This window comes from Rhinolophus sinicus, chromosome 9, assembly GCF_057876585.1.
Source record: "Rhinolophus sinicus isolate RSI-liver-muscle chromosome 9, RSI-T2T, whole genome shotgun sequence".
Lineage (NCBI taxonomy): Eukaryota > Metazoa > Chordata > Mammalia > Chiroptera > Rhinolophidae > Rhinolophus > Rhinolophus sinicus.
In genome coordinates this window covers 15,833,589-15,850,283 of record NC_142509.1, presented here as the reverse complement: position 1 = coordinate 15,850,283, position 16,695 = coordinate 15,833,589, and the positions used below count along the sequence as shown (strand labels likewise).

Below are 16,695 nucleotides of genomic sequence, written 5' to 3'. Positions count from 1 at the left end.
TTCCAGGCCTTTGCTCCGAGTAGCCGCTGGCGGCCGCCAGTCAGGTCTTATCTCTCCCCTTCGCGGCCGCCATAGTTAAGTAAACGACAACAAACGGTTCCCCAGCAACGAGAAAAAAAACAACCAGAACTATCGGCACCAGCTTTGGGAGAACTAAGAGGTGAGGCAGTTTACCCCACTTCCTCCCCGAAACGGAGACCTCACCTTTTCCCTTCGCCCCTTGTATTCTGTCCGGATCCCCGACACATTCCGGGAACCCTGGGGCAGATTGGGAGCCCAGGCAGCCGGATCTGAAGTCCCAGATCCTCGACGACCGGCCCCCTTCGACCGCCCTCCGCTCCTCCGATGGTTCAGGGTCTAACTAGTCCTTTTCACAATCCTAGAATGATTCAGTATCTCATCTCCTGTTCCTTCGAAAAACGGTGGGGGGAGGAATCCTCCATAGAGTGGCCCTTATGAAACCGTCTAGTGTCCCACCGAGACCCCTACCTACCACAGCTTCCGGCGTGTTGACTGTCGAACAGCCCAGGCCCGGAGTGTTGCGTGCATCCTCCGTAGCCCAACCCGCTTGCTTGGCAGCTATCGTTAATCTAGCCCTTGTATTCCAAGATAGAAAGACAAAACTTGGTCAAGACAAAACCAAAAAATGTAAGAATCACAAAATATTGGAGGCTGGGTTTGCAAAATCAAGACTGCCCCTGCCCTACCGCCTCCGCTGCCCCTTCTTGAGTATACCAGTGTTTCGAGGCATTGTTTCAGAAGTGGAAGCTAAGGGAAAGGCGAAGTGTAAAACTCCTTCATTTAACAATCAGAGTAATTTCTAGCGCCTGGACTAGTTTCTACTTATTTTTTCAAATTTTAGACCCTAAACAGGATCTTCTCTGTAATTTATTACGAATTTTTAGCAATCATTCTCTCTTAAAATCCCATGGGATAGCAATATTACACTCACGTTTTAAATAATAGAATAGGGACAGAAAAAAAAGTACTTAGTGTTCTAGTGAAGAATCTGTGATTTTTGTTATTAAAAAATGATTTGGCCTATTAAATAGGTCTGTATTTGTAATACTCTAACTAATAATGGAGAATTCAAAACTCTTCAGAAGAAACGGGTGGACTTGAGTTGTGTTGATTTAAAAACATTGAAGCCCAGAAAATTTGGGACTCAGAAATAATTTGTTGCCATAGTTGTGATTATATAAGTCAAATCAGACAAATTTAAAGACAGTACTCTTTAATGAATCTCTAGGTACAATAGGCAGTTTCTTCCAAGGAGATGTCGATTCCATTCTCCAACACCCACTACCGAATTCCACAAGGATTTAGGAATCTTCTTGAAGGGCTGACACGTGAGATTCTGAGGGAGCAACCGGACAATATACCGACTTTTGCAGCAGCATATTTTGAGAATCTTCTAGAGAAAAGAGAGAGTAAGCTTTTTAAACATAAGCATTTTTTAAAAATAAGAGACTAAGCATTTGGTTATGGTGAAACTTGCTTAAGATCATCCGTGTTCCACAGGAAGCCTTTATGAGGCTGGTAACTTCAAATAACAGTTCTTGCTATTTGAAACATGTGCTTTTACTTATAGGTTCTCTTAAATCACATTACTTCACATTATTGGTTATCTGCTTATTATTCAGACCTTCTTGGTTGTATTTCTCATGGACACACTCTGTAGAAGGGGCCCTCAAGAGATCATCCAGTCTCGCTCTCCATTTTCCAGCTGGCTGTTTCTATGCATCCCAGGCAGTGACTGTATACTTACTGGGAGGAGAGTTTGTGGTGTTCTTTACATTTTGACTCTTCTTACTTGAAAGTATTAAAAGTATTGTAAAAAATAATTCTACACTTCTTAGATTAAATATATTGGTATTTGCTGGGGGATATGAAACTGTTCTACAATAAAGGCATCGAGAAGGGCTTTGAAAAGTGAACTTCCAGCTTGGGAAGGTAATTTATAATCTTTCTCTATACTCTCAAGGTTCCATCCAGCCCAGAAACTAAGATTCAGGCTAACCGTGACTCTTTGGTTGAGAGCCAAAGCAGAGTTTCTTCATTTCCATAAATAAAACGTCCAAATTCCCAGCCTTGAGGGTTCATTACTATCAAGACGGGACCCAGTGGTCAAAATGGGAATTATCACAGCCATAAGTTTTTATTAATAACCTATTCTTGACTGGAACAGACATTTTTGTATAAGCTTTAATCATTACTTTTGATTACAGTATTCCAAAAGGGTGTTAAAGGCAACTAGAAATAGCCACAAGCAAATAAACATTCCATTTTAAACCATTTTACAGAGGGAGGAAACCTACCACAAGGCTTGAACTGAAACAACTCCCGTCACACTGCACAGCTCCATCCTGGTATCTTTCCTGTCCTCCAGCAGAGTTCAAAATCTGCCAGTTTCCTGAATATTGTTGGTCTTTTCCATATCCAGTCACTGCGAATATTTGTTGCACAATCTGAAATTTAAGTGCCACTAAATACTATTAAGAGAAACTCTTAGGGCAAGAAGTAAATTGTCATGAACATTAATTTAATTTTGTTACTATAACTTTAATTTTACTAATATATGAGTAAAATGTCTTTAGTCATTTATTTAATTTTAGACCTCGGAAACATCCCATTACAAAAACATTTGAGTCATTGTGACCAGATCATAATTAAAGCAGTTGGTGATTCAAAGTAATGGTCTCAGAATACTATCTCTCTAGCTAATAAAAAATGGGTGAAACTATTTGGAACAATTGTAAGGACCACACCCATTTCCACTCGTGTAAACCAAAGGTGAATTATCCAACAAGTATTAGAATTTAGTCTCTCCAAAAGGGAAGAAGAAAGTCCTCTAGGCCAGTCTCTCACACAATGCAAGAATTTCCTTACTAGCGTTCCTAATAGGTAATTAATAGTCTTAATTTTTATTTTTGTGACAGGAAATATGTTAGTATATGAAATAAGTGGTATCTCAAATCACTGGAAAATGTGGGCTTTTTATTCAATGATGTTGTGATAAAGATGGAAAAAGATAAAATTGACTCTATTCCTTACATCATACACCAGGATAAGTTCCAAATTGATTGGAGATTTAAATATTTTTTTAATAAAATTATACAAATACTAGAAGAAAACATGGATAAATTTCTCTATAACATAAAAGGAAAACATTTTGCTAGCTAAGTTGCTATAATTACTTTGAAAATCGAAGAGCAATTAGGGAAAAGATGGATAAAATTGACAGTATTACATCACAAAAATTGCCATAAGGATAAAAAGCTACACATGATAGATAAACTGGGAAACAGCATTTGTAATTTATATCACAATGGGTTAGTAATCCTAACAAAGAGCTTGTAAAAACAGTGAAGAAAAAAACCAACAGCCCTATATAAAAAATGGGCAAGTGATATGAACAAACAATTCACACACAAAAAAATGGAAATGGCCCTTAACATATTAAAACATACTCAAACTAACCCAGAATATAGAAGCCCATGTTAAAACTACACTGAAGTACTACCACCCACACCACCCCTACTCATCAGATTGGCAAAAAGCCAAAAATTTGCCAATTTATTCTAGGCAGGGCTAAGGGGAAATAGGCACTCAGATACAGGGCTGGAGGAGATGCAAAATGATACAATCCCAAAGAGAAGAAAATGGCAATATCTACCAAAACTATATATGTATTTAACCTTCGACCCAGAACTTCCACTTCTTCACTTTTCATTGCATTTTTATTTGAGGAAGCAACCCAAATATCCATAATGGGATTTATTGAATAAACTGTAGAAATACACCCACATAATGGAATAGTATAAAGCTTTAAAAAAAAAAAAAACAGAATGGGAAAGATCTCTATATGATGCTATGGAGTGATCTTCAAGATAGATTAAGTGAAAAACATGAGGTGGGAACAGATTGTTTAGTATGCTACTAATATCTAAGAAAGGGATACTGATATGAATATATAACTGTTCATTTATATTTTTTAATGGAAGAATAAATCTTTAAAAATTAACATTTACCTCTATGGGGAGAAAGACTAGAGTCAAGGGAACAAGATAGAAGCTAGATTTCTCTGAATATATCTTGAATTCAAAATCATAAATGTTTAACATAGTTAGAAGAATAAAATTTAAAGATTGTTAAACAATTTCTAAAATTTAAAAGCCAAATAAAACAGACTTAACTAGTATTTACTGGATACAATAATCACATAGAAAGGAATTATTTCAAGTGACTATAACACAGTAAGTTGATAGTACCTCCTGGTGGACATACCCTAAACACACAAAATGAAGTGAAAAAAAATCTTAAATTATTTTCAGTAATTATTGTTAATATTTAGTAAACTTATTCTGAAATTATTTGTTATATGTTGTAGGACATAGCAAATAAGTAACTCTCCTACTGTCATTAGGAAGAAGATTTTCAGTGTAAGAAATATGACTAACAAATATAAAACTAAAATTAATAAAATCCTGTAATCCGAAATTTGAATTGACAAATACCAGTGTAACCTCATGATATACTTTTTATTTAAAAAAGGAAAGAAGTGTTTTCTAGTTCTTCACATTTTTTTAAAAGGCCTCAAAACATGACTTACCCCTGAGCACCTAGCCCCTAGACCGTGGATTCTAACTACCATTTCCCAGTAACCAGGCCTTCTTGGAGAACTAGGTAATTCCTTGAACTGTGCAGGAAATATGAACATGAGCCTGAACATGTTGCCATACCAGAAAATAAGGAAAGGATCAAAGATTGCTAGAGTTGTTTCCAAAGGACTGAAGAGCATCTGAGCATGTGACTAAGCACTTACTGGCCAAGTTTGGACAATTAGAGCATCAATAAGAATAATAAATGCAATGGATTGAAATTCTTCCAACTTGTTGAATATTCATGAGTTGTTAAATATTCATGAATTTGTGATTTTTAAAAAAAAGTTCCTTGAGAGACGATCCTAAGGAACCAAATGGTTATCCTGAAAACTGGTAAATAAAGGGAAAGAATCAAAACTAACCTGCCTTATTTATGAGAAGTGTATTTCAGGGTAACCAAATAGTTGATGAGGGAAAGTTTTTTATTGAGTACTCCAGAAATAAAGAAGAAATTATCAAATTAGAACATTGCAATTTTGCAACCCCTAAAGAAATTAAGCAATCATCAATGGGCCCATAAAAATTATAAAGAGAGACAACCAGGTATTATACATCTCCTGACAGAATTACACTGCACTACCTATAGTTATGCCAAAAAACAAAATCAAAGATGAATCAGATCAAGCTGTAGATGTAACTAGCAATCCACAGGAAATTTAAAGGGAAAGGAAATTGTTAAAATCATCATAGGAATGTAATAAAAAATAAACTGGAAAACTCCAAAGGAAAAATGGCCTAATTTCCTCAACAAATTGTCAGGAAAAAAATGAGGCGTGGGAGGAAGGGGGCTTTCAATAAAAGATTAGAAAGACATAATAAAAGGCTGTATGTGCCCATTGTTTGGGTCCTGATTTGAATAAAACAATATAAATATATATATATATATTATCCAAATATATTGATGATATTAAGGAATTATTTATAGTATTTCTAGGTGTGATAATGGTATATTGGCTTTATATTTTAGAGATGCATATTGAAATAAATATTTGTAGGTGAAGTAACGTGATGCCTGGGATTGATTTGAAAATAATCAGAAGAAAGGGCAAGAAAATGAGTGAAATTTCAGATAAGATAAATCATGAGTTTATAATTGTTGAATCTGATAACATGCACATGGGAATTTGTTATACTATTCTCTATTTTCTAAATTTGAAATTCTTCATAATTAAAAGTTAAAGAAAAATTCTGTCTCAATGTAAATACTCCTTCCTGTCTCTGTCAACTGACTATATAATATGCATGGTGTTTTGAAAAAACACCTCTCCCATTCTTCACTTTTCCACACTTCCTTACAATTTAGCATTTATTTTTGTACATATTCCTGTGTTTACTAATTCATGTTTATAAGTTTTCATACTTATTTATACTTAAGTATTGGCATTTGTTCTGTTTCTACCATTTTATTATAAATTTTATGAAGGCAGCAATTTCAGTTTTTACTGTCTTTCTAAATATACCCAATGGCTCATCTAATGTTTAATTCATCATATATTTAATGATCACTGGTTATATCTGCAGTGCTAGGCTTTGAACAACATTAGTAAGATTTTTAACTGACAGTTATAAACCTGGATTTAAAAAAAAAAAACTTTTGTGTTACTATTCTAGATTTATTTTAATGAATGCAAATAAGTTTAAAATTATATTTTTATTATTTAGAAACCAACTTTGATCCAGCAGAATGGGGGACTAAGGTAGAGGACCGCTTCTATAACAACCATGTGTTCAAGGTATGGCCCTGTGAAGCTATTGGATTTGGTTGTTTCTTCTCCCTGGCCTCCAAAACAGAAATTATTGGGATTTCCCCAGAATCATGGAAATTGTGAGAGGCATCACAAATATCTTATTAAACCTTTTTAATTGTGCTGTTCTTTCTGAGGAGAAATTCTTTTCTAACATATCTGAATCACATACAGAGACATAGTTTAAATTTAAAGATGATCAATAGGCAGAATGTACTTGAAAGTTATAGAATAATTACTCTCATTTATCCAAGTTTTATTGCATATTACAGTGCTTAGCAGTGGCAAATAATAAATATTTGTTGAATTAATGAATGCTATTTCATAAAATAAAACTATCCAATTATTTCATTATCATTGACATCCTACAATAGACTGATTAGAATTAAAGATAGTGGTATGTAGACTTTTCTCTATAAAGCTAATCTGTTCAGAAACTGAACCTATTTTCTCTTCGGTAGCATTTTTAGAACCAGCCTTTCTCAACCAAGGTTCCTCAGAATAATTAAGCGCTAAGCTAAAGGCACTCATTGCATGTAAGGAATCAATGTCTCTCCTTTATATCTAGAATAATTCTGGTATGTACCGTCCTTGGGAGAATTGAGACAATAGTCACTCAAAATATTCTGTGTTCTGTGGTCCAGATAAGGAATACTGATTGAGAAAAACTGTGTGGCAACCAGCATCATTGGCATCAACTGGGAGCTTAGGAAAATTCAGTCTCAGACCCTACTCCAGGTCTACAAGTCAGAAGTTGAATTTTAACAAGATCCCCAAAGTAAATTGTAGGTACATAATAGACTGAGAAAGCACTACTTTAGACAACTGTGATAAAACATTAGCCACAAAGCACCCTCAGATATTTGAATTAAAAGGAATTAACAAAATTAAAGTTTTGATGGTGTTCCACAGTAGATTTGGGGGAATATCTGTCATTTATTCCATGAGTTCACAAATGAAGTTCTGGGATTGCTGGTTACCTCAGTTGGTTAGAGCGAGGTGCTCTTAACAACAAGGTTGCTGGTTCGATCCCCACATGGGCCATTGTGAGCTGCGCCCTCCACAACTAAATTGAAACTACTGCTTGACTTGGAGCTGATGGGTCTTGGAAAAACACACTTGAAATAAATAAAAGTGTAAAAAAAAATGAAGTTCCATCCATTTGTGCCTGCCAGATAATGGGGGTGTTCTTTTTATTTCTATTTAACTAGATCCTCGGTGTTCATGATTTATTGAAGTCAAAGGGAAAATGTTGAAAATTTTAAAATATTTGTGTCATATAGCAATTTCAGGTGTTTCCCTTTTTCTCTTTTGACTTTTAAAGGCTTTATTTGATTAGCATATATGTCCTTTCTGTTTTATGGATTAAGAAAGCTCTCCCATAAGTTGTGAATTATTAATAGTTCCTCTGTTTTGGAGCAAGATTTCAATAACCATATGAAAACAGGCAGAGCTGGTTTCCCTTTTTCTATTGAAATCATTCCCCACAACAAAACTTACCTTTTGACTTAGTTTTTAGTCTACAAACGTCATTAAAAAGTTGACTTGACCTCACAATATGCAACACAATATTTATTTTGTTTTATTTTAGAAACTGTTGACATCTCTTCTTTATACAATGTTCAGAATTCATTATAGCATCTTATCAAATTTTAGTATAACTCAATGATTTGTTTTTAATACAAAATAATGTCACATACATTCCAAAAGCAAAAGAACAAACTTTTTTTTTTATCAATTCCTTGGTCTTTAATATTTGTTTATGCATAGTCCCTTGAGAGTTTTCATTTACTTATTCTTTTTCCAACCTATTTTCCTTGTTGAAAAATCAGTATGTATTTAATTCCCACTACTTCTCAATAACGTAAAGTAATATTTAATTACCTCTAAACGGTTTAATCCAAGACTTTACTATTTTGGAAACATTGCTTATTTGGTCCTCCCGATTCTTTCTAGGAGCAAGAACCACCTGAGAAAAGAAAGTCTCAGACAGCTACAAAGGAGGAGACACTAGTCACAGCCTTAGTAAGTTCTATTTTTCATGTACTATTGGATTCCTAGAAGAATGATATTACTCGATTTAAAGTTAAACTCTATATATGAATCTAGTCTGTTATTCATATTCCTAAAATTATGATACTGCTTTCTAGATAACTAACATCAGTGATAAACTAACAGGTGCAGCATTTTTAGTCATGTCTCTTATAAGGGAAAACTCATTCTTCCCCTTAAAAACAAAATCTTATTTCTCCCAAGATTGACATTTTCCATGTCAATAGATGGAAAAATCTCCCCAAGGGAGAGAACAGACAGAACTCACAGTCCCAGTCTGGTTTTTGTGTGTGTGTGTGTGTGTGTGTGTGTGTGTGTGTGTGTTTACCAAAAATATGTGTCTTTTAATTGTTTACAAATTTTATAGCAATTTTTAAAATATTTTTTTGTTTTTCAATTACAATTCTCATACAATATTTTATTAGTTCAGGAGTCCAATGTAGTTATTAGACATTTATATAACTTACAAAGAGATCACCCCAATAAATCGAGTACCCATCTGACACCATACATAATTATTAAAATGTTATTGACTATATTCTCTACGCTGTACTTTACATCCCCATGACTATTTTGTAACTACCAATTTGTACTTCTTAATCCCTTCTCCTTTTTCACCCATATCCCTAACCCCCCTCCCATCTGGCAACCATCAAAGTGGTCTCTGTATCTATAAGTTTGTTTCTCTGTTTTGTTTGTTTGGTTGGTTTTTTTAGATTTCATATATAAGTGAAATCATATGGTATTTGTCAGTCTCTGTCTTACTTATTTCCCTTAGCATAATAGCCTCTGGGTCCATCCATGTTGTTGCAGAGGGCAAGATTTCATTCTTTTTAATGGCTAAGTAATAGTCCTTTGTATATTTGTCCAACTTCTTTTTTATCCATTCATCTATTGATGGACACTCAGGTGGCTTCCACATCTTGGCTATTGTTAAGTAATACTGCAATGAATATAAGGATGCATATGTCTTTTTCAAATTAGTGTTTTGTGTTTCTTCAGATTAAAACTGGAAGTAGAATTACTGGGTCCTTCTTTGTTTCTTGTTATAGCCTTTGTTTTAAAGTCTAGTTTGCCTGGTATAACTATTGCAATCCCAGCTGTTGTTTTCCATTTCCATTTTCATGAGATATCTTTTTCCATCCCTTTACTTTCAGTCTCTGTGTGTGTTTCGATCTGAAGTGAGTCTCTTGTAGGCAGCATATGCATAGGTCTTGTTTTCTTATCCATTGAACCACCTTGTGTCTTTTAATTGGAGTATTTAATCCATTTACATTTAAAGTAATTGTTGATAGATATGTAGTTGTTGCCATTTTATTATTCACATTTTTTTAAAACTTGTTTTTCCTCTTCATCTTAAAGAAATCCCTTTAACATTTGTTGTAATACTGGTGTAGTGGTGATGACCTCCTTTAGTTTTTTTTCATCTGGGAAGCTCTTTATCTGTACTTCCATTCTTTTTGCTGGGTAGTAGTAATCTTGGTTGTAGGTACTTGCTTTTCATCACTTTGACTATTTCGTGCCATTCCCTTCTGGCCTGCAGTTTCTGTTGAGAAATCAGTTGACAGTTTTATGGGAGCTCCCTTGTAGGTAACTACCATGTTTCCCTGAAAATAAGACCTAACCAGAAAATAAGCCCTAGCATGATTTTCCAGGATGACATCCCCTGAACATATGCCCTAATGCATCTTTTGGAGCAAAAATTACTATAAGACCAGTCTTATTTTCAAGGAAACACAGTAACTGCTTTTCTCCTACTGCTTTTAAGATTCTCACTGTCTTTAACCTTTTGACATCCCAATTTTGATGTGTCTTGGTGTGAACCTCTTTGGGTTCATCTTGTTTGGGACTCCCTGTTCTTGAGCTCGTATGTCTATTTCCTTTGCCAAGTTAAGGAAGTTTCCATCATTATGTCTTCAAATAGGTTTTTTTCAATTCCTTGCTCTCTCTTTCTTCTCCTTCTGGTACCCCTAGTATGCAAATGTTTATAGGCTCGATATTGTCCCAGAGTCCCCTTAAACTATCCTCATTTTGGGGGTGGGGAATTATTTTCTTTTTGCTGTTCTGATTGGGTGTTTTCTGATACCTTATCTTCCAAATCTGTGCATCAGTCCTCTGATTCATCTAATCTACTGTTGATTCCTTCAAATGTATTCTTCATTTCAGTTATTGTATTCTTCATTTTTGACTGGTTCCTTGCTATGTTTTCTATCTCCATTTTTATGTTTGCTATCTCTTTGATGAAGATCTCACTGAGATCATTGTGCATACTTATGACCAGTGTTTTGAACTCTGTGTCTGGTAGATTGCTTGTCTCCATTTTGTTTAGCTCTTTTTCTGGAGCTCTGTTCCGTTCTTTCTTTTGAAACATGTTTCTTTGTCTCCCCATTTGTCTGGCTCCCTGTTTTTGTTTCTGTGTATTAGGTAGAGCTGCTATGTCTCCCAGTCTCAGTAGAGTGGTCTTATGTAGTAGGTGTCCTATGGGGCCCAGTGGCTCAGTCTCACTGGTCACCTGAGCCAGGTCCTCCAGGTGTGTCCCTTGTGTGGGTTGTGTGTGTCCTCCTGTTGAAGTTGAGCCTTGATTGCTGTTTGCACATCAGTGGAAGGGATTGACTCTTGGGCTGATTGGTTGTGAGGACTGTCCATTTTTACAGTGGAGAAACTGTTGTGCAGGGGCTGACTCTGTGGAGCAGGATTCGCTTTATCTGGGCTCTGGTGCCTCCCGAGTCTACCCTTTGCAAGTATCATTTGTGAAGATGCTTGGGTGGTGCTCTGGTGTGGTCTGAAGCTGGCCATCAGGTGTACTGGTTCTGAGGCCTCTTGGGAGGGGCTCTTTTGTAGGCCAAGTTCAGCTACAACCTGTGCCCTGGAGCCACTTAGCATGAGCTACAAAGTGATCTGCAGATGGTTTCCACTTGTGCTGCGCTTGGAGGTGCCTGGGAGACGCCAGGCTGTGAATCAAGGCCAGTTTCCACTAGTGCCAGGCTTAAGGCTGCTTAGCAAGAGGTATGGGGCACACCAAGGCCAGATGCTGCTTGTAACTTGGATGGGGTGCATCTCGGAATCACCAGGGCATGGTGAAGAGTGTTAGCCAGGGTGATGGAGGCTCAGATATGGCACCCGCCTTTGTCTGCCCACTGCGTGGTGGGAGGGCTCAATAACAGAACAATGGCTTCTGCCAGCACTTCTGTCTGGGAGAAAGCTGCCCCTTCAACCCTTGCCCTGAAGACAGACAATTCATTTCCTCCCCATATGTCCCTGGGGCCTTTTGCACTGCTGCCCCTGTACTGGAGTTCAGAGCAAGTGAGTCCATCACTGAGTAAATCCATGTGCAGGCCATTTAAGAGGAGCGCTTCAGACTGCCGCCACCCTCATCTCACTCAGCCACAATCTCCACTGGTTTTTACAGCCATAAGTTGTGAGGACTTCTCTCCCTTGCACTGGAACCCTGCGCTGAGGAGCCTGGTGTGAGGCTGGGACCCCCTAACTCCTCAAGGGGGACCTCCACAGCCGAGATATTCCTCCCGATTTTTTAACACCACACACAAGTGTAGGACCAAGTCTTCACCTCTCCTACCAGTCTCGAGGTGGCTTCTTCTGTATGTCCTTAGTTGTAGGATTTCTGTTCCACTAGACTTTGGGCTATTCTTGATGATGGTTGTTCTGTAATTTAGTTGTACTTTTGAAGTGGTCCATGAGAGGGGGAAAGCACAGCATTTATCTACGCCACTATCTTGACCATTATATATATTTGAATTAGTGTTTTAGATTTCTTTGGATAATAAAAGGAAATTCACAGGGAATTACATACAACCAAATGAAATGGCTTTACACAATGTGTCTTACTCACTTTCCATGCATTGCCCTCAATAAAAATGACTTCCTGCCTGACAGCCTCTATCTAAGCAGGAATGACATGGGTAGATACCTGTACTCAAAGATACCTATGTTCAGTGGTGTGCTAGAGCCAGCTCTTGAGAGGATTGTGCACATCTCTACACAACGCTGTGCTCAGTAATGTCACTTTGGTAGCTTGAAATCGGCCACAGAAGGAGTATTGAGACCAATGACAAATACCACAAATCAGGCCTTTTTTTTTTTACTGGAGAGCCAGTTTTGAAGCATTTATCAGCATATCACTGCCTATATTCTTCATAGGCCAGGCTCAAGAAGACCAAGCCTAGTGAGAAAGAACTCACACTCCACAATATTGAAGGCCAAACTTTTGAGTTCCTTTTCATGTCTTAATGTCCCAGTTAGTTACCCAATAATCAACACCCAAAATGGATGCCCCCTCAAGGAATACCTTACTTCCTGCCCAGTGGGGCATAACTTTATCCTATAACCTTTATAAATTATTCCAGAATTATATCAATACAACTCAGTCACCTAACATTGGTGTAAGATGCAGTAGGTGGTCAGGGAAGAAGGACGGGAGCGTTATTTCCTTACATCTTTAATCAGTGTCCTTACACAGGTTTTCATGAGTTTGAGTTGAGATCCCATTGATTTCCAGCTTCAGAATAATTTATTTGCCCATATTGGGCATCATCTCAGAGGATTTTATACCATTTTGTTTGCATTTAAAACTTTAAGAGCTAGAGTTGCCTCATTATTTGTGATAGGGAGAGAGGGGAGGTGAACAACCCGAAGGTCTATAAACAGGAGACTGAGTAAATAAATCAAAGTTCATCAATACAATGTAAAACAATAATGTTATTTTTAAAAAAGAATGAGTAGAGTTATAGAGTTATATACTGATTAATAACATAGGTGAAGAGAACCAAGATGTGTTGTTACATGGAAAAAGTAGTTGCAGAACATTGTGAATAGCATGATCTGAATTTTAAAATTAAAAAGTATGGTATATGTACCCGTATGAGTACTTTGTCTATAGAAATTTTAAAAAGATATTTACACTCAACCTATAATAATGGTCACCTCTTAGGAGTGAGATCTGGGAAGGGGGAGAAAACTTTCACTACCAGTGATACTTAAATTTTTAAATATTTATGTATCACTTTCATAATTTATAAAGCTATAAGCTATATACCTATTGAATTGTGCACTTAAAATCTGTGCATTTTACTGTCTGTAAATTATACCCAAATATAAAAAACAATAAAAAGGCTAGCTGTGAAAGTTAAACCAACCATGTTAAAACTGACATTATTGGACTAAGTAGGTTTTTAAATGTATGTTTGTGGTTAGCTAGTCATTGAGAAATTAGGAAGTTAACACTTCAGTTCATCTTATGTAATCATTATTTTGAAACAACCCATTTGCTATTCTCAACATTTTTACCAAGCTTCAAGGATTCTTACTTATTCACCCCCCCCCAAAAAAAAAAATGTTATTGCTTGGGAAACTGTTAAATAGGAGCTATTTGGGGGAGAAAAGTTGGCAATGATGATTTATTGCAGAGACATATTAAAGAATGCCAAAATAAAATGCTTATTTTGGCATTTACCATTTGGCACATATACATCGTGACAATACCGGGGGTGCCAAAAAAATGTATACTAGTGGACAATTTAGTTAACATTGCTCAAGCAGTAGTCCGCAATAATCAGAAGTGTCTGGATGCTGATGGTAACCACTTTGAACACCTCTTGTAATTGCGGGAGTCAATCGTGACTTGTATTCATCTTTTATCGGTATATATTGAGTACTACAATTTTAATACAGTTTTTTCCTTTCTTAAAATGTGTATATTAGGTTGGTGCAAAAGTAATTGCAGTTTTTGCAATTATTTTTAACCTTTTAAACCGCAATTACTTTTGCACCAACCTAATACATTTTTTTGGCACCCTCTGTATATAAAATTCCCTTAGGAAGCAATTAGATCTCAATTGTTACATCCCTAAGTTGATTAAATTTATGCACTGTTTTTATGGCATCAAAATACTGTATGGGATGTTTATGAAGTCTCTTTTTTTTTCCTTTCCATGAAGGAATCTTCTGAAGAAGATAAGGAAAAAGTGGAAAATGCTGCTGTCAAAATCCAAGCAGTCTTCCGGGGACACTTAGCCAGAGAGGAGGTGAAGAAAATGAAAAAAGCTGATCTTCAAGAAGAGAAAACATAGGAAAACAACTGAGGAGACTGGTTTTGTCACCCACCCCAACCCGAAAACATGAGAAAATAATCCAAACCCATCAACCTTGTTGTGATTGTCGTGTTTTTTTTTCCTTAGGGAAATTTGATGTAGTGAAATAACACTTGTTGCTATTGTGAAAATCTGTCATGAGCATTTGTTTAATAAACATGCCATTGAACACATGCCTCTTGAAGATTTCTCTGAGATCATGTCTTATTTATACTTCTCCCAAGTCTATGTTTAGAGACCCTTGGATTTAGAATTATACAAGTGGAGTATCTGAGTTTTCAGAGATCTCAGAGATTATGTGGTCTAACCATTTATCTAATGAATAATGCCTCTCTATCACATGCCTGAAAAATGGGCTTTTGGCTTCAGTTGCACTCCTAGTGACAGAGAATTTCACTGCCTTTCAAGGGTAGTCAACTTAATTTTTGAATACCGTGAATTATTAGAAAGATAAGCTGAGGCAAAAATCTGCCTCCCTGGGTGGCTGGGTGGCTCAGGTGGTTGGAGCGCTGTGCTCCTAACTCCAAGGTCACCAGTTTGGTTCCCACATGGGCCAGTGAGCTGCACCCTCTACAGCTAAGATGGTGAACAGCAGCTCGACCTAGAGCTGGGCTGCCGTGCGACCAACTGCCTCAGCCAGGTAGAGCATAATGCTCATAATACCAACATGGGCCAGGGAGCTGTGTCCTCCACAACTAGACTGAGAACAACAATGGCTGCTCAGAGTTGGGGGAGGGGGAGGAAAGGAGGGAGAGGGGAAAAATCTGCCTCCCTGTATGTTTTCATCTATCACGCCTGCACTTATAGTCATTTACTGAAAAATGTATTGAGCACAATTCATGTGCTGGGATTTACTGGTGAATATCTGTTCTTACATTCAGGCAGCTGACTTTTTATTATTTCACTCTCCAGAACAACACAGAGTAAGGCTAATACATCATATTTGAAAAAAAATAAAGCTATCATAGTATCATAAAGACTCTGTTTCAGCTAGAACTTCCTACATTTCTTTACAAATGGTCGTATCTTCATCACAAACTCACAAACTTTTTCAGTGAACCACTCAAGTCCCACTGCCTCATTTTTAGAAAGTTCAGTCTGTCCTTTTTGAGGCCTCCCTACCGTTGAATATTCAGGAAACTGCAGGGTTCATCTCTTAGCCCAAAAGATGCAGTTCCCTTCCCAAAAGAAAATGGAGAGAAAGTAGGTTCTTACCATTTAATCAATGCTGTTGCCTTCTACCACAATATGTAGCATAGGCCAGCAGGCTAATGTAATGTCCTGGCTGCTTCAGATTCCCGTCTGCACTGCAGTGGATGTCCCAGACTTTGATTCCAGCATTATACCTCTCAGTTCACAGTCACACGGCCATTGTTCCCCAGAGCTCAATAACATGCCTGGGTAATTGTCTTGAGGAGCTTCTAAAAACAGCCAGATGTTACACATAACAAGTGGCCTCCTGCAAACACTTAGGTTTTTGTCTTAGACTTTCTGCAAAGGAGTGTTATTTCAGGTGCCACGTTGCCCTTCCCTGTCACTGAACCCTTATCAGGCTCCACAACAGAAGTTCACTCAAGTATTCTTCACTCAAATACAGATGATTTATGCCAATGCTTTCAGTATTACGGCATTCATTCTCTAATCTCTACTCACCTCTGGGCAGTCATCCCCTTTCCAAGGTCTTGATGGCACTAGAGAACTGCATGCTAGCAAACACAAGTCTCTAATATCCACTGGACCCCTGCCTGCCATCCTTAACCAAGGAAAAAAAATAAACTCTCCTCCAAGATTCCAGCTACTCATTCCCCCTATTGCATTCAAAGCACCAGCCTGCTTTTTCTCCTCAAGCAAAGCCATCCTGTTTGGGGGATTAGCAACAGGACCCAGAATTAATGTAAAGACTTAGCTTCCCTGTCCTGAAACGAAGACCAGAAGAGAAAAAGATTTTTTCCCCCTTGGGAAACAAAAAAAAAAGAGAGGCCAGTTAATTTTTTCAATAATTGTTATGCCTGTAAAAGTGATTCACACTGTGCATTCAGTACACACACACACACACACACACACACACACACATCTAGTGGTGGTGATGTTTTTGGTGAAGGAGAAAAAGGAAGAGGAGAAGGTAGG

The 16,695-nt window shown here is 37.1% G+C and overlaps 2 protein-coding genes across 2 annotated transcripts in view; one reads left to right on the top strand and one right to left on the bottom strand.

The window, feature by feature from the left end:
• SIAE (sialic acid acetylesterase) overlaps nucleotides 1-333 on the bottom strand; it is a 38,588-nt gene extending 38,255 nt beyond the window's left edge. Inside the window, exon 1 of the mRNA XM_074321706.2 lies at nucleotides 205-333. The gene's annotated coding sequence lies outside the window, so the exon portion shown is untranslated. The remainder of the gene's footprint in view (nucleotides 1-204) is intronic.
• Nucleotides 15-14,741, top strand: SPA17 (sperm autoantigenic protein 17). The gene is made up of 5 exons (XM_019710409.3): nucleotides 15-160; nucleotides 1,250-1,430; nucleotides 6,327-6,397; nucleotides 8,366-8,434; nucleotides 14,416-14,741. The coding sequence occupies exons 2-5, from the start codon at nucleotides 1,277-1,279 to the stop codon at nucleotides 14,545-14,547; spliced, it is 426 nt and encodes a 141-aa protein (XP_019565968.3). The 5' UTR covers nucleotides 15-160; nucleotides 1,250-1,276; the 3' UTR covers nucleotides 14,548-14,741.
• The last annotated feature ends 1,954 nt before the right edge of the window (nucleotides 14,742-16,695 follow it).